General features: G+C 39.7%; 1 protein-coding gene across 1 annotated transcript; it reads right to left on the bottom strand.

Moving 5' to 3' along the window:
- Window positions 1-3,947: 3,947 nt before the first annotated feature.
- On the bottom strand, window positions 3,948-17,857 carry tmem64 (transmembrane protein 64). The gene is made up of 3 exons (XM_049603009.1): window positions 16,311-17,857; window positions 6,503-6,658; window positions 3,948-4,804 (listed from the first exon to the last, which is right to left on the bottom strand). The coding sequence occupies exons 1-3, from the start codon at window positions 17,031-17,033 to the stop codon at window positions 4,613-4,615; spliced, it is 1,071 nt and encodes a 356-aa protein (XP_049458966.1). The 5' UTR covers window positions 17,034-17,857; the 3' UTR covers window positions 3,948-4,612.
- Between the last annotated feature and the right edge of the window lie 1,270 nt (window positions 17,858-19,127).

The following is a 19,127-nucleotide window of genomic DNA, read 5'->3' on the forward strand; positions in this document are numbered from 1 at the left end:
ATGTTGACAGTATTCTTGTCAATTTGACATTAATATAATCCATAAAGATAAACTGTAATTGCATAGAACATTACATTTTGAAACTTTAACTTTGGGGCTCTGTTGCTTAACTACGCTATTTCCCTGGGGGGAGACCATGGGAACGAGAGGTGAACCGTTGCAAAATTAAGATTTCTCACTAAAACAAGTGCTGGTTGATGGATCAAGTACATGCTGAGTTTAACACCAACTCTTGTTTCCTCCACCAGTTTTCCTCTTTTTCCACAAAACAAGACAGCTGAGACTTGTTCACCTTCTTGCACCTCCCTGAATTCCCTCCATGTTTACTGTCTGCGTGGTTTTGCTGCTTCCTGTTTGGTCAGGAAGCAGCAAACTAACTGAACTTCACCATTTGCATTAGCGAAGACTGAAAACAGTGAGAACTGGTTTACTCTGCACACATTGTGAGCGTTGGTCCTTAAGCAGGTGAATTATTCCTTTATCGTTTATTTCCAGGGTTATCTGCATAGAGCAACTACTTTACTCTAAAACATGTTGGTTAATATTCCCAAAATGGCATTAAAGGGTTAAAATTATTTAAGAAATACATGTAAATTTAATAGTTATGATCAGGACTGAAGTTGGTCAAAAGATTTAATGCAGTGAAAGTGAAAAGAAATATTCAAAACACTTTTTAGGAACTGAGCATTTTTTGCATGAAGGGTTAAAAGTGGCATTTTTTTTTTTTTTAAAACCTCACTCTGCTCAAAAAATAATAATGCATTAAAATCAATGTTATTGTCAATTATTGACATTTCCAATGGTGTAATAATCCCCCCCAAAAATTCCAGTTTTCACTTAGTAGGCCTCTATGGAAAATATTTCATATTTTGTGTTTTTATCATTTAAAATATGTGGGTTAATATTCCCAAAATGGCATTAAATGTTTAAAATGATTTAACAAATACATGTAAATTTAATAGTTATGATCAGGAGGTTGGTCAAAAGATTTAATGTAGTTAAAGTAAAAAAAAAAAAAATACACATATATAACAATTTTTTCAAGCACTTTTAGGAAGTGAACATTTTTTGCACAGAGGGTAAAACATCATCATTTTCTGGAGGGGTGCACAAGGGTTAATTAAAATTGTAACTCCGGTCACTAATCTGCGAATTTTAAAATATATGTAATAAAAAGAGCGAGTAAAAGAAAACCAGAACAAAAATGTTGTATCAAAGTCTGACAGGTTTTATTTTCTCTCTCTCATAAATAACACTAAACAAGCATCATACAGCGATAAATATCAATATTTATACACTGTAAAATTCTCTGTATTACAAAATACAGTATATGTGTAATGCACTTGATACAGATGGGAAGTATTGCATTTCATAGCACCAAACGAGACCCTTAACGTGACCCTTAAAGTTAATGATATCACACTCTACTCCTCTTTAACAGTCCAGGTGTGCAGTTATATCCCAGATTTAGGTCTTGTGTGGGTGTCTATGAAATATACTTCCCTTAGGAATCAGTTGTTGCATAACTATATCTAAGTTAAGTTGAGCCCACCTAGGAAGAACCAAAGCCTTTACTGTAAAACTGCTCATTCTCCCCACGATGTCAAGTTTTCAAAATCCCAGTTGAGAGACTAAAATATTATGAAGTGTGTTGATTTTTGCATTAAACATGGTGTAATGTCCACTTCCTTTGCACTTGTGATCAGAACAGCTTATTGAATGACACTTTGTTTGGAGGGTGGAAACTAAAAATGTCACTGCTATCAGTGAAACAATTTCCATGCCTTTAAAACATGAGAAAGTGAGAATTAGTGGGTGGATATTATAAATCTTGCAGCCATAAAATAGTACTCATTTTTCTCTCTACGTAAACTTTCAATTCAAGTAAAAAACTGGAAAATGTGTCGGGGTTGGATTCAGAAGATTTTCACATGACAGGAGCGAGAGGTTGATTGCCTAACATCAATAAGCAATTGGTATGTTTATGGTACGTGTCCACAGGATCTTTCATTTCCCCGCCTCCCATTCATTGTCTATGCAAGAAGCCATGCAATGCATTCTGGTAGCGCAGTGTTGTGTTTCAAGAGACAGGGTGTCTGATCCTCACTTGCATAAAGTTGAATCTAGGCTAATTTATGCAAATCAGTCTAAAAACTCCCAAAAAAACTTTTTAAAAAACTGTTGTCAATCTTAAATGAAGACAAATTCAGCAACTGCATGGCTTATTTCTTGCCTCAAATGTTTTCAGAAACACATTTAACTCATTTGACATGAGAGAACGTTTCCAAACCAGCCGCCATGTTGGTTTGGTTTGAAATCTTGGGACAGACAGCCCCCAAGCCCACTGGCACACCCATCAAGTGTCCAATGCTGGAAAGGGCCCCTGTGGACACATACCATTAGGGACCCTTCAAAGAAAGTGCTACGAATCTCAACAAGCTGTTCTGATTGCAGATGCTTATGTGTCTCTTTCACATCATTGGCAGCGCAGAAATGTCCATCAGAGGCAGCGGGAGGTAACAGGCAGGTTGAACACTGAAACACAAACCTGGGAATATTAATACTCTACCTTACAGTGGAACATGGATCGACTAAAAACTGTAGTTTTTGTTCACTTTTGACAGAAAAATAAATGTTGACAAGCGGATCTTTAACATCAGAAGTAAACAACTATTCCCAACACTTGGCAACAGATCTTATTGGTAGGACTTCTATCATATATTCATTTTTTGCTTTTGACTTTCAAACATTATTGCTAAATTCAGACAGGAAGGGGCCCTTTCAACCAACATTTAGCATGGAAATGACTACAGCTTTTAAGAGGACTGACAGCGTGGAATGTGTAGGGCAAACATTACATCTGGCTTTGAAGAAAGAAAGAAAAAACATTAGTACAAAACACTGAAATGAAAAACAAGAGGTGGTGCCAGCATTACAAACACAGGGACATAAAGATGGATATTTCATATAGGAGCCCTTATTATTCCTCAATCAGACTTTGTCTGAGGAGCAGCATCACAATAATTCATGTAAAAATAAAAAGTATTATCACATTCATCACTTAAGTGTCCGTGTTGTGTTTGATTGTCGGCTTCTGAGACACATCGGTTTCAACTTCTGACCAACCAAACCTCTTCCAAATTTTATCTGTATGAAAATACTGTTTGTAGTGGACTGTGCAAGAGAACCTACAGCATGAGAGCTTTGTTGGACTATTAAGAGCTAAAACACAAAAATCGTTCACAGATCATTTCTGTAATTACTAGCAACATTAGGTAATAAAATAAAGTCAGTCATAAGTCACATGTAGCCTCCGTTCAGGTGGGGCCAGTGTCATGGCATCTGATAAGCTTTATCAAATTATGGCACATAAAAAATATCAGCCTCTTTATCTCATCTAGCTTAATCATCATCTATTATGTAAAGCAAGTAAAACCATAAAGAAACACAGACTTAAGTTTGTGTTATTTTGATGCACGACAGTATTTCTGATTAGTTTGGTTTCAGCACTGAAATACGACATTCATGCCAGTTTGTCACCGTTCTCTGATCTATTGCACAGATTTGTCAAAACTACCATCTTAAGCAAAAACTATGCAATAATCCTAATGGATAATCTCACAGTCAAATAAAAATGCAAAACAAAATTACAAATGAATTAAAAACATTTACAGGAAAGCTTGACATCTCAGTTTCAGCTCGGTGTGGGAATCTTTCCGCAGCAGAACATGTGGCTGTGCTACCGAAGAGCTGATCACGCCGCGCTTCAACTTTCCTAGCAGAAACATTCCTGAGTTTCCTGCTGTGAAATCTGCTCTCCTCCCCAGCTGCTCTTATCAAAACTGCAGAAACGCCAAAATGATCTCCAGGCAGACAAGGCCAATTCAGCTGATGTGGTCGTAAGCCAGCAGAAATCACATAGTAATGCTCACTGAGAGCTTCCTTCTCTCTATAGTCCAAAAATAAGACACTTAAAAAATGAACTGGACTAAAAAGCCAAATCTTTCAAAAAATATTAATAAGGCCCTTATTTGTACTGTGAGTTAGCACTGGATGTAGACAGATCATAAATCGCTTAACGTAAACAAAAACAGATGCATTATGACAGAAAGGTGCATAGGTTGGCATTCTCTTGACACTGAAATGGAAAAACAATTCCTTGGTTCTCTAGAAAGCTCCAGATTGCACATTCATAGTGTTAACAGGCAGTTAATGCCTAGCTATTGTTCTTAATGACTCACTCATTCAGCCACCTCTGATATCTCTAAACATCATTTCATTGACATCTCCTGTAAAAGAGTAAATTAAGTTAAGAAAATGTTAAGTACCTTAATCAAAAGAAAAAAAAAACCTCCCAAGATGATGTACCGCAATTTCCATCAGTACTGTTTCTTCAAAGGTGCGTGGTCCCACAAAAACACCGTACCAACTAAAGATGTACCCCTTCGGGGTTTTCGCACAAGGGTGGTCAGAATATGAAGTTGAAAATTAGAAACCACACCACCAACACATTTCAGACACCGTCCAAACTCAGCTTGTTCCCTTGAGCTCGGAAGTCCTACAATTAGGTGAACTAGTTGTACGAGCTGCTGCCCCGTGTGTTGATTCACGGTCACACAACGTTAATGCAGTTTCCACCACCGACTGTTGCTCTCTTGCTGCAGTAGGTGAAGCCACTGTGATTGGTGGAGGAGCCGTTCATGTGCGAAGACTTCAGCTCCATCTGGCAGGCAGCGATGGCTGCATTGAGCTCTACCTGCGCCCGGTGCACGACGTAGAACATCAGGCCGATGCTGATGACGATCTGCGGAGGGCAGAGGAGGAAGTTACAATGCTGTGGTTAGAATAGCTGCATAATAGCTGTCGTGGTGGTGAACTGAACTCCATTATATTCTGAGGTGTATCTACTATACACCTCAGAATATACAGCTCCTGGAAGTTATAAAATTAATCCAAAATCTCAGGATAAACTGCCTGTATAAAGCTAAAAGGTAGTTAGCTACTTAGAAATATGTGACTGATGTTGGTAGGTAGGGATGCATTGATCCCACTTTTTCTCTCCTAATACCCATTCTGATACCAACTTTCAAACATATTTTGATATTTTGGGAAATACCTTTGTTCTTTTTCTTGCTAAGAGTTAGAAGAACTACGTACCTCATATCTGTATCTAATACCCTTCTTCCACCAAAAATTAGCATGTATATGCAGGCTGTTTAAAGGCCAGGAAAGCAATTAAAAATAAGCAACAGACTGTTTTCCTATTGCAGTAGATCAGAGCAGTTTAACGGCTCTGCAGCTGACAAGTATTCTTTTCTGTTGTTTTCTTTTTGCGTGTCAGGCTTGATGTCATGGACGGGCCGGAAAAACAGGTAGAACAGTAGAAAGCAGCACAGCGGCCAGCAAAAATGTTATGGTGGTTCTTTTTTTTAATTTTTATTTTTTAATTCTCTTACTTATTCAGCCTCTCAAACTTGGTTCCAACACATTTTAAATGATGTTTGAGCGCTGCTTGGATGGAGATGGATGGTATTTTGTGGTGGCCCACCACTGCATCACCCAGACAGAGGGGCTAAAATTAGCGCATCCACCCAGGTGTTTTATTTCTGTCACTGCCTACTTAAGACAATCGGAGCTGGGGCTGATAAATATCTGTGACTGCTACAGAATTATCTGGCCTGGGAGCGAATGCCGATTGGAACCTTTCCCATTAAATACAAGAGTCAGATGTTAGCAGGGGTTAGTAGGGGTTTTTTTGTCCAGTGGTAAAGAGGCTTAAGCTAACCTGAAGCTGGTTAGCCTAGTTTAGCATAAAGACTGGAAAAATCTGGCCTGGCCAAGAATCTTCATATCTGTTTGGTTCTTATTTGTCATTTAACAAATAAATGTGAGTATGTAAGATGTGTATCCTAGCTGGTAAACCAGTAAGAGATAACTGGGCTTTATCATCTTGTCCAGATGGAGTTTCCCACCATCAGTGTTAGAAAAGGCTTCTGTGTGATTAAGGCCAGTTGTCAATTTAGAGCAACAGCTTTGGGTTCTGAATGAGACGCTGACACCTACTTAATCTGAAACTGACCCTTGACCGCTGTGAACCTGTCAAATGTTGCACTGAGAAACAAAACATGATGCCTTTGCACTTGTGAGGATTAAGTGAAACTGAACAGGTGTTGGAGAAGTGGTGATGGCTTCAAATGACCTTTGGGAGTGCTGAACACAAGTGTAGACATGTTTTGCATATCTACATCAGGCATGGCGTTCGTACTCTGGACGTTCATGTAACTAAAGACTTAAGAGAGGAGCAGATGTTGGCACTAGGATAAGATTTGACAGATTTGGACAATATGTACCTCTGAATATATGGGAGATGAAAAAAAGCACTGAGTCACTAACCAAACATTTCACTTCAAACTTTCATTTCACAAGAGTGAAATTCAGGGTTATTTTGTGGCATTTAGAAATTAGTGTCTTCACACTTAATGTATCGTCACCCACTGCTCACCTGGAGGCTGAATACAAAGTAGCCGCTGACACTCTGCTCAGCGATGACGTCCTCCATGGTGCGAAGCGTGGTGCCCAGGTAGGAGTTGAGAAGTTGAGTGGGCAAGAGACCCACAGAGGAGGCCACCAGGTAGTTTGGCAAGGACACGTCTGTGATCTTAAAACGGAGAAACATATTACAAACTTTTAGAAACAAAAAAAGGACTTAAGAACACTGAAAAAAATCCACTATATTATAGTGCTACATTGACATGAGAAAAATATATTTCAGTCAGCAAGCCTCTATTGTGCACACATATTTAACCTCTAGCTAGAGCTTAAGATACTGGTGTCATATAAAACTAGAAGACCTAATAAATCCAGTGTTACCAACCATGTCATGCTAGCTTATTGGGATGAAGGTTTAATACTGCTACAAAGTTAGGCAAAAATCTGACAAGGGAAAACTGGCAAGCCATTTTCAAAGGAGTTCCTTGACCTGTAAACTCGAAAATATCTCAATGAAAATGGGTCCTATTGGTTCCCTCAAGGCCTCCCTTTAAAGTTGTGCTAGTCCCATGCAGTGTTTTTTTTTACATGCAGTAAAAATGTGTCATTTTGCTTGGTGAATTTAAATAGTTCTCCATATCAAAATATTTCTTCAAAACAGTCTTGGAAATGTATTAATTGGGTATGACTGGAAAGCTGAGACTGGACTGGATTCAGACCTCATTGTATAAAATGACCTACAGTGACCTCTAGGATAATCACAACCTCAAGACACTTGACAACCACAAACTAGAGACCTTGGGCTTCCAGAGAATGCATGACTTTCATAGATATATTGACAATACAGGGTTTTCTCCGCAGTTTTCAGAAAAGAGGTGCTGGTCATCCAATCGCCAAAAAATCCAGTTCTTACAGAAATCTCCGAATGTCAAAAGTTTTTGAAAGCAAATCACAGCATAGATTTTTCTATGGTGTCCTTCAAGGTCTTGGTGTCTTAACGTCGTATTTTGGAGAGATTTTTTTTTACCATTTCTATCAAGTCATGAGTGGTCAGAGGCTTAAATCTGTGTGACAAAAAGTATCAACCCAAAAACTGCTGAATAATTTATGAGACATAATTAAGCATGGGAATGGCCATGAGATACTTAAATGGCAATTTTCTAACTAAGCCCTTATACACACTAAACTCTCAAGTTTTGAATAGGTGCCTAACCAAAACACAATGTTTATGATATATTTATGACTACAAACACACATAGTGCTGAGCTGCATCTCAAATTAATCTTCAGGTTCCCTTATTTCAGATGTAAACCACTTCTATGTGACATGTAGTGCTGCTGACCTGCTATCTCCCCATAAAGATCCCCTGCCCCCCCCCCCCCTAAAAAAAGATGAAATGGGTCTATGGCAGGGAAAGGTGGAGTAAAAGAGGAAACGACTAGGGTTGAAGTTCATCAGCATTTCCTGCTTCATTGTTTAAGCTAAATGAAATGATGAATTTGCTTGTGAAATCTGAGTCCATCCTCACTCGTCCCTTGTTGATTCTGAATTGAAGTTCATCTTTCAACATTGTGAACTAACACAAGACATAAATAATATTTAAAAACCTGATATTCAAAGGGTTAAAACTGAAGCATGGGACTACCTCACTGTTTTGTACATGTCAATTTGCTGAAATTATTACAGAGGAGAAAGTTTCAACAAGAAAAAAATAACCAATCATTGCATTATCCTGCACATAACCATCCCAATCAGAGCCACTGGTTTGAGTGCAGCCAAGTCAAATAAATTCACACTCTGACACAAAACATGCTGTCCTGTAAAATACACTCAATAGCCAACTGACTCTCTTGTCTTAAACAGGAGTTATGTGCAGCATGTCCTCCAAAGTTGTTGTTTTTATATGTGTTTTCTCTGTGACTTAATCTACCATTTTTTGGGGGTAAAAAAAAACAATACACAAAAAGCTCATAGCTGCAATGTCATTTTGAAAAAAAACTGCTGCAAATGTATTCATATTGAGACTCAAAAGTAAGATCCTGTATATTTACTTTGAACTATGACACACCACTATACTTCCAGCCCAGTGTCTCAATTCATATCTCAGTACAACCACCTAAATATAAACATGTGTCCGCGTTGCTGTCACCCTTGATCCCTTGATTAAGTGATGACATAAGCCGATGTGTGAGGATGTGACCTTGGCACTGTGTGCCCTTGTGACTACATCGTGGCTGATAGCGTTGTGTCAGAGACCATGGCGTGTTGCTGCAAGACAGAGCCTGGGCCAAAATGCTATCAGGGCTGGAAAACATTTATGCTAGATCCAGCCCAAGTGTCTCCTCGCAGTGATAAATCCTAAACCCTCTCCTGTTATCACACTACACTGATAAGAGCCTGGGTTACACTTCATAGGACACGGACATAATCAAATCCTGGTTAATCAAGCTAATATCATCAACTTGTCTATCCTCAGCATGTGTAGTTGAGCATTTCTCCCGCCACACAATAGTGTAACAGGCCTTTCTCCTTGAAAGATAAGCACTGATGTGTCCACACCATGTGTCAACACAATCAAAACGCCTTCAGCTGATCTCTCAGACATGACATGTGAGCCAGTGGGAGCTGCAGAAGAAAAAAAGGAATGCACTCTCTTCTCTCAGCCATCATCCCCGAGTTGTGAAGCACATGTCCTCTGAAGTCTCTTACCACCCAGGCATCTAGCGTATGCAGCTGTCTTATATACGATCAGGGAAGGGCTAGTCGTTATTTTTATAACCGCACAGAGAATTCCCACTGAACCTCCTACTCTCCTCTGCAAGTCGGTGTATCAAGATAATCTGCAAATTCAAGTGAAAAAACACCCCATCCTAGGCTTGACCTGATTTATTCAGAGCAACAGCAATGCAGGTCTGAGTCTTTACTCGTAAACAAAACAGAAAAGGAAGTAGGGTATCTTGACTGCATAGTAAATTTCAGGATTGCTACTGTGATGCTGCTTCCTTTTTTATCTGGACACACACAGGGTTTACCCTTTGTAGTGAAGGGTGAAGAGCAGAGCGTAATTAAAGGCTGCACAAACACGCCTGTAGTTAGGGTCCTATAAATCACATGAGGAATTTGCCAGTTGCTTCATCAGCTTATTATGACAGCAGAGGGATGAAGTCAGGCCAGCAAGCAGTGGCAAAATGTAATGTAATACACACGGGGACCTGAATGTGTCCACTTTGGTCGCAAAGGATTCACAAACATTTTTCCTGAGCTGTCCCATTGTTTTGCTAACTACTGCAGTCTTTGTGTCGTTTTAGGTTACCCGCTATAATGTAGCACCATCCACTTCAGCAGAAAGAAGCGGGGGGGGGGGGCAGTGAAATGTAGCCTCATCCACAGAAAGTGCTTACCAAGGGCAGCACAGACAACACATAACTCCAGAAGTACCCACCCACGGTTAGTTTCACCTTTTATTGTGGAGAATAAGATAATAAAGATAGAATATCAGCGAGGCTTAATAATGAACCACTGGGTAGGATACATTACAAGGTGTACAGTGAAGAAACTGTGAAACCCCCTCCGGGCCAGGAAGCAAAAATGTAGGAGAGGAAGCAGGTGAACTGAGGGATTCAGCTTATTAGCCTGCTTCTGGCAGGACCAGCTATACTCCCCAGTGAAGGCTCCACTCTGACCTTCACTTCTCTAGCTGAAGAAAAAAAAAAAAAGAGTTTCATGCTGAGGTTTGTGTGCTAGGAATCGACAGCCTGTTTTCTCCAGTCCAACTGACCTTGAATGATAGATTACTTAAACCTGTAACAATTATTTTTTGACTGCTTGGAGTACAGATCTCTGTGTCCTGCCAGATGCCTCCTGCTGCTGCTGCCACCATTAGTCATTAGTCATATCGTTACACATGTATACTGCCAGATATTAATACATACTTTCAACATATTATACCACAGTAGCCAGAATTATAACTATAATATTATTACTTTCAATAATGTTGTTGTAAGCTACTGTCATTACCTGCATATCTCTCTCTCTCTCTCTCTCTCTCTCTCTCTCTCATTATTGTTAATTTATTATGCTGATCTGTTCTGTACGACATCTATTGCACGTCTGTCCGTCCTGGAAGAGGGATCCCTCCTCAGTTATCCCTATCCGCTGTGAGGGTCCAAAGGACAGAGGGATGTCGTATGCTGTAAGGCCCTGTGAGGCAAATTGTGATTTGTGATATTGGGCTTTATAAATAAAATTGATTGAATTGATTGATCTCTATCAGGCAGCTGTGTTCAGGCTGCCCAAGTTGATCGTGGGCACTCTGGACAATTCTTGTAGTTCCTGCAGACGTGTTGCCATGTTTTTCAGAAGATGTAAAAATAATTATGAATGAATTTTAAATGACTAAAACACAGCCACAAGTCGTTGGTCCTTGTGGTTCATAACTGGATTTTGAATGGTATTAACTTTGTCTGTAGGCTACAGCACAACAAAGAAGGAAATACTAACAATAAACACAATGAAAACAGACAATTTCACTATGTTGCCTTCTCAGTACCTTATGGTGGAAGCACAACTAACAAGGAAAATTACCCAATCAACAAAATTATCAAGTCTACAGAACTGGGCAGGCAAAATGCTTTGCTTCCAAAATGCACCCAGTTTGGCATGAAACGGTATAGAGGACAAACCAAAACCAGGCCTCAGCGGACAGCTGTGCAGCTACGCCCAGTGGAATTGTCCACTCCAGCTCCCCTGCAGTCAAGATGGTCGTGGAGACAAAAACAGGGTCTAAGTCATCTTGTATCACGCCCAACTTTAGACGCTCCGGTTCAAAATGAAACCAAACATTTCTATGGATATCAGTATTTGAGTGATGACAAACACCAAAATGTGGCCTGCAACAGACGGTCAGGCTTAGTGTGTTTAGCTGAGTCGATTTCTGGGAAAACTTGCAGCCCCTACCAGCCAGTTAGGAGTAGTGAGGACTCTGCAGCCAATGACGGTATAAAACAGTCAATAAAACAAGCTATTGTGAATCACTGTAACCATGAGAGGCCCTTGAGCATACATTAATAAATGTGCACATAAAATATTAGGCTGATTGTCCAGTAGTTTGCAAGATATACACACCCATATTTGCACATATTCACTCACACACGCACAAAAAACAAACTGACATTTAAGGTTAGAATAATGTCTCTTAATCATGTGCAGTCCAAGAAATGCATATCTGAATGTTGTTGTGTTATTTCTATGTAAAAATGTTGTTTATCTTTTCAAAGTTGTTTATCTTTTAAAAACCATGCATTATTTGTTCCAGTTGTAGCATGCAAAGTTGCATCACGACATACTTAATTTAAGCTCTTTGAAAGAGACGAACCACCATTAACCTGTCCGCTGAGGAGATGCAGAGACATCAGGCAATGCATCTGCCAAGCCAGCATTCACTAGCTCCTCCAAAGTCAAACCAGCTGCCGCTAAAGTTGGAGTAAAAGTCACTGAAACATGGAAATACTGCTCTTCATCAACCCCTGAGGGAAATATCTGGCTCTGTAGCCGTTAAATGCTCAAGGCTTTGGAAGCAGTGAGAGTGAACCACAAGAGTGAAGTTATGGACCATACAGGAGAGCAGCTGATCGATGAGCTGGAGGGGAGCTGCAGATTCTGGTGTTAATTCAGGCCACATTTTATGGATGCATTATGCATTAATAAAGGTAATTCCAAAGGGTTCAATCTCAAAAGTCATGGCATTGAGTCAACCATAGAGAAGCTGCATTTTCAAAGACAAACAGATGTCATGAGTCTAAAACATCCGAGAGAAATATGACAAATGCAAACTGGCATACGACCAAATATGACCCACTTTTGAAGCAGTTGTGTTGAGCTACTTGAAAGCTGACATCCTTTTTCATTGAGTGTTTACTTGCTTTCCTCTGTAGATAATGACCCACAGCAGGCTCAAAAACATTATTTTAACAGGCTGTCAATTAGCCACCCTTTTATTTTGACCCTGGCAAACTGATTGAGGAGCACCAATAATGCCAGTGACAGTGGCAGCAGCTGGGCGACACAGTGTCAAGAGTCTGTCCTTTTGACTTTGACACCTCATTATCACCCTCTGCAGAACGAAATTCGATGTTGTAACTACTGGTAAAGCTACAGCCAAAATCCTTGCACAAGTGAGACATTGCAGCCTTTGAACACAGAGCTATGTCCCAACCACAGAGCCTAAACTATGGACGGACGACAAACAGAAGCTAGTTAAGCCAGTCAGGCAAGGGAAACCCATCTGCCAGGTTTGTAAGTCCTGTTAGATGAAGAGGTCTTTTACAGGTTAACTGCTGACCAATGTAGGACTAAAACAAACAAATCAGTCATTTAACATCATAAACTGTCATACTTTTAGCTTGGAGCTGACAACACTAGCTCGGAAAAACAACTACGAAAACATATGTATGGAAGGATGTCAACATCTTAACAATGAAGGACTCATCCTCCATTCAGATGAACTTACAAATAAATTATTTCCAATTTTCAAGAGCACTTCAGCGAGTCAGCTCTTGACTTGTTCTAAAATCACTACCAACCTATTAGTCAATATACATGTGCAACACGAACGTTAACTTCCTGGAGCATCTCTTGTTCTAACAGTCAGATGCTTCCTGAGATTAACTCACTTCACTGTTGCCAAATGGCTGTTTTTACTTCTCTGAACATGTTGTCTTTGTCATAAATAATGAGCAACTTGCTCCAGAAAGAGGTGTCTGACAGCTGTCTAGGGCTACAATGATTAACAGATTAATCAACAAAGAAATTCATCAGCAACTATTTTGATAACTGATTAATGCTTTTAAGTTTTTAATTGTCACGTGATAGTTAACTGAATATCTTTGGGTTGTGGACCGTTGATAAAACAAGCAATCTGAATACATCTCCATGAGCATGTTGGAAGTTACAACGGGAGTATTTTACTATCTTATAGACAAAATGATTAATCAAGAAAATAATCTACAGGTTAGCCTGATCAATAATAAGTAAAACAACAATGCAACCCTACAACTGTCATGACTGCAAAATAGAAATTTTATGACAAAACCATTTCTAACATATATAGCAGCGCCCTTAAGCTGCTTTCTTAAACTGTAGGCTTATATTTAATAATAATTTTTAACAGTAATTGTACAGATGTATTAATGCAAATATTAACATCCAATTTCATAATGTCAAAATGTAATAGGAAACCTCTCTGTCACTTAATACAAACATGTACTACACTGACAACAGGGCTGCAACTAACCACTATTTGCTCTGTTGATTAATCGGTAGATTATTTTCTCGAGTAGTTGTTTGTTTGCTAAATAAAATGTAAGAAAATGGTCAAAATGTCAATGAGCTCTTCCCAGAGCCGAAGATCAAGTCTTCAAATGTCTTGTTTTATCCATAACCCAAAATATTAAGTTTACTGTCATAGAGGAGTGAAGAACAAGAAAATATTCACCACATATATTCAATTTTGACCTTTTTTTTCTTTAAAAATACTCAAACCAATCAATTTATCATAAAATTAGTTGATGATTAATTTAATAGTTGATGACCAAGTGATTAACTGTTGCAGCCCTAACTGACAATAATTATATTTGAGATGAACTGCATGGAATACATGTGCTGAAGTTCAACACGTTGTTCTCTTTACATTAACATACCACAAGGATTTTGGAGGCTGTAGGAGCATTATTGTTTTGAAAATTCTGCACTGACTTTGTGTGTTAATGAGGGTAGAAAAATCATTACAAACAGCTATCGATGTAAAACATCAAACAACTATGGCCTCAAAATTGATTCCAGATGGGTCAATAGAGCTCCGACACAATGGAGAGTATTGTGACTGAATTTCACATAGTGTTTATTGTATGGTGATTGGAAGTGTGTATACAGAGCTGTCAAAAACTAAATACTGGTCTACTGAGAAATGTCTAAGTAAATCAGTCACCCCAGAAAACTTACTGGTTTTGCAACATGCAATTACTGTGCTTGTGAATCTCACTTACGTCATCTTATTTTCTCCTTTTCCTGCCTCAGGCCTGTGCATCAACTCCTTCATGCTTTAAGCTATAAATGCCTTTCAAGCGCCCCACTTCACATCCACTTCTGCATGTGAGTGCTACTGTCGGTTTCTGCCTTCCAACACTATTTTGATTCTCTTGCCAGATATTTTTCCACAAACACAGCGCAACGTTCAAAACTGCTTGAATTAAGGGGGGTTGAAATGTCACTATTTACTTAAACAGAATATATGTAATACCGTATGATGATGGCTTTGCTTGCAATTTAATCCAGCTGCTTTCTTATGTGTTAATAGTTTTAAAATGTGCATTCTGCTCTTGAAATGAGATGTTGTTTGAGTAGGCTAGATTCCTATTTGACTGAAATAAACTGAACTTTGTCCTTTTGGCAGAGTTCATCCTTGGACACATTTCAACACTTGTTATATTTTAACAATTCTTTCATCCCAGATGGATCTTTGTCAGGTCAAAACCTTTGTGTATAGATGCATATAGGTATGCTGTGCACATTAGCAAACTGTACCTCTGCAGATAATTGCATAAATACAGATGATACAAGCTGACAACCACTTGAGACACAGTTTCCTACTATGCAAAACCTGATACGATTTCAGTTTTAGTGCTATTCCAGCACACTGTAGTTCAAATCTATATTTCCTTCATTTTTCTAGCCTTATTATTTCAATAATTACTATAAACAACCTCAAATTGATCTGAAAATGTGGTACTAGTGAGGCACTTGAGCTTTCTTGCAGCCGTATTGCTTGAAATACTCCGGAGATCTGAGCCTGAATGGCTACATAACATCATGTTCACCCTAAGGTCGGTATACTTCATTGGTTCATTCAATTACAACTAGCATAACATTTTTCATGTCACGTGGCCTCCCAGCTGATTTCCTACACAGTAACACATCCCACAGGGCTTTTACCATTTGGAGGTATCAATGAGTTGACTGAGAAGGGTAATCAGCGTATAAATTATTCATGTCATGTATGAAGGTCAAGGGCCTCGGGTTAAGTGTAGGAGCGCAGCTGAATGCAATATTCTGATACTGCTTAGCTTTATAATGTAGGTCAGACGGTGTGTATTGCCTTTACAAATGACTTTAGATTTACTTTACGACAAAAAAAAAAGAAAAGATGTCCATGATTTAGTCTACTTTAACATCACCATATCTTTATTGAGTTGAGAGAAAAAATGGTGCTCCAAATATGAGGACCCAAACTAGGACTTAAAAATGTGATACTGATAGTTCAAACTGATAAAATAATTGATGTCCTTAGGCTACAATACAATCCATTTCATAGGCACGTCTCCTCTAACTACAAGAGGAATGAGTTTTCATTCTCTGGGGACTGACCTTACATATTCATTTCTGCTAGTAGACTGTTTTCTGCCTTTGATAGTATAGTGACAGGTCAACTACTATGTTCAATATCTAAAATTCATTTTTATGTGATACTCCTGGTCTCTTTCTTCACACTGGTTTCCAGCTAGTTATGATTTCCCCTGTGGGACAGGTTGGTCTGGCAACAACAAAATCATTTCCCTCTAAAATCAAAAAGATTGCAGGTTTTATTCTCATGGCTGCAAGTGATTTGTTGAACCTTCTTCCAGTGGCCTAATGAGCTCTCCTCCTGGCTGGTTCAGTGCTGTGACCTTTCGACTGAAACTCAAATGAGTTTATAATGTATGCCACATGGCAGTCTAACGTCCGTCTGAGGTGAAAGTGGAAAGCTGGTGCAGTGTTTTCATACTCACCGAGAAAACTGCATTTTGGAGGCCAAATGGTATGGGGGTGAGTCTCGCTAAGGCCACAACTTTGAGTCCACTTCCTCCCTCCACCACTCGTATGACAGCGCTGAGCTGTTCACTGTTCCCAACCTTGTTCAGCACCCAGTCAGTTAATAGTCGTTTGCAGACCAAGTGTGCCACAAAGGTCCCTATTAAAACTCCCACCATAACTAGTCCCATTCCCAGCACAAAGCCATAGAGGTAGCCAGCTGCCACATTAAGAACAATATATCCCCATCCACACGGGAATGACACGATAATCAAACCAACTATAAACAGCAAGGCTCCAACGAGGCTGTCCAAGCTCTCTACCCAGAGCAGGAGGTCCTTGAGGTATTGGCGAACCAGGGCAACTGAGGAGAAGCACACAGCAGTCAGGATGCAAGCCAGCAGGGCACTCTTGAAGCAAAAGGTGGTGATACAGCATGGGTGCCTGAACTCTCCACTGTTGCTGAAGGTCGTCCCCCCTGTGTCACTGATGACCTCGGGGTCTCCATCTGACTTCCCTATGACGGCCCCTGTCTCGTCGAAGGCGCTGCATATGAGGATGTCAATTTTGTCACACTCCTCTGTGGCAGTCCTCTGCAGCCAGCGGTTCAGCTGAATCTGCGCCTTGCCCACCGCATGCTTGAGAAGCTTGGTGAAAAGCTGCACGGTCGTGGACCCTGACATTGACATGTTGGTCCTCATGTAAGCTCTGGTGACCAGCAGCAAGGCTCAGATGATCTGTCCGACCTGGAGACAGCTGTGACGGTTGAAGTATCCAGACAGTCTTTACATCCAGTACAAGTCCATGTCTACCAATATCAATTTGTTGAGCTTCAACAGAGGCAAGTGTCCATATACTTTGAAGAAGATGGCTTTAGCAGTGGTGACCCATTGCTGGGCAGCCGTGCAGGGAGACACACAGATGAAATCCGTCACTCTCCTTGGCCATTACATGAATTGTCCACTTTAACAATATTTATCTTGGATACACTCGCTGGGCAACGTGCCAGTCCATTGACTTATAGGTGCCAGTTTTATAGTCTCTGTCTGAAACACTCGCCATATTCAGAGTTGTCACCCCTCAGTTCAGGACAGTGTGGAGTCAATGGATGGAGGGGGCAGTCGTCAGTAACGTTACAGAGACAATCCAACTCTTCTCCAGACTGAGACGACCACAGCATCAACTTTTATGACTCCGCTAACATCACCGTCCAGCTAACGTTAACGCACTAGCATAAATCACTGCAAGGCTAACTTACTCCTCTCGTTAGCTAACTAGCTCGCTGCGTGAATAAAGTCCACCGTTGCATTTCAGACACTACCCGCCGTAGCTGGCCTCCTCACGCGCTTCCTCCGGACAACAGAGCCGCGAGACAGGACGCAGGAGCCGGATACGAAAAACCAGTTTGCTCTATCTCTGCTGGGAGGCGGTTGTTGTTTCTCTCGTCGCCTTCCCTCCACAGTGGAAACTGCTGCTGTTGACGCTGTTAAAGCTATTCATACCGACCACTGTTTGTGTCCCAGAATGCCAAGTAACCCCAGCCCACGTGACCTACCGTTAGCGGTTCTCATCCAATCAGAGGGCTCCGATTGTCACCGCGAGATTTGCGCTGGGGTTAACTACAGATTATGTTTGTTTTGGATCAATTATCAATTATGGATGGGTTGTGCTGTCAGCCACTGTGCGACCACACAAGAGGAACGGAAAACCACAATGCTTTGATGTGGTACTTTAATTATTTAGGATGAATTACTTCAATGAATAGGGCAGTAATATCTAACCACAAATACAGCTTCAAGGATCAATGACAAAGTAGTGGTGGAAGATGTACTTAGATCTTTGATTTATATGTGTAAAAGTAGCATTACCACAAGACGGAACCATTAACATGAATTTTAATGTGGCTTGCAGAAGTGGAGCTCTAATGACTTTAATTCTGTTTGGCAAATTGCCCTAATAAAGCATCCGATTTTATGAATTAATCATGTCTTGTTTTAAAAATCCTAATTTGTTTATAGTTTATTGTTTATTTTTTGCACAATTAAACACAAAAAAGGCAAGGAAAGAAGAATAATGCAATACAGTGCAGGGAGAGGCAAAAACCTGGAGGGCTTATTTGAAACCTCCACCTCATAAAATGTTCACAAAGTTATTAAAAACTCAAAAATATATAAAGGACAATACATAAAATATATAAATGATAACAAACTATTATTAAAAAAATATGTTTGATTGCAACAACAAAAGTACAATAAGTAGATTCATTAAATAGCATAAAATGGAAACACTTGTAAAAGAGCCTTCAAATTACTAAAAGTTGCATTTTGTACAGTATTTCAGGACATATTAAGCCTACTTTCACTGTTAACAAGATATGTTAGAAAGTGAGTAAAGTAGTAGTATAAGGTAGCACAAAATGGAAATAAAAAGTACTTGGGTAAATGTAGGCCTACTTAGTTATGTTCTAACGCTTACAAAACTTAATGCGTACATTTTCAATTAGAAATAAAGCTGGATTTCTAGTATGCAACAGGGTTTGAACTGTATTTCTAAGAGCATACAGTATAGTAGCCTGAGGGGAATCTCACTGCGTGGTATGCTCATCATAAATTCATAATGAGGGGAATGAAGCAGACAATAAGTGCATTCATGCATCTACCACCGCTCACCGCCTGGCTCTCACAGCTGTGAGTAAAGAAAGTGTTTATTTATTTTCAGTAGTACCCCTCAAAAAACTTTTAAGTCATATCCACTTTCTCAAAGGCTTTCATTTTATATTCATATGTTGTAAAGAT

Source organism: Epinephelus fuscoguttatus, linkage group LG17 (assembly GCF_011397635.1).
Source record: "Epinephelus fuscoguttatus linkage group LG17, E.fuscoguttatus.final_Chr_v1".
NCBI classification, from domain to species: domain Eukaryota; kingdom Metazoa; phylum Chordata; class Actinopteri; order Perciformes; family Serranidae; genus Epinephelus; species Epinephelus fuscoguttatus.

Excerpts from the sequence above, each read along its gene's own strand:
- tmem64 (XM_049603009.1), bottom strand. The coding sequence starts at position 17,033 with ATGAGGACCAACATGTCAATGTCAGGGTCCACGACCGTGCAGCTTTTC. Across the intron at positions 6,659-16,310 it reads TCCAAAATGCAGTTTTCTCG|ATCACAGACGTGTCCTTGCC; the intron begins GTGAGTATGAAA and ends CTCCGTTTTAAG. Across the intron at positions 4,805-6,502 it reads ACTTTGTATTCAGCCTCCAG|ATCGTCATCAGCATCGGCCT; the intron begins GTGAGCAGTGGG and ends TGCCCTCCGCAG.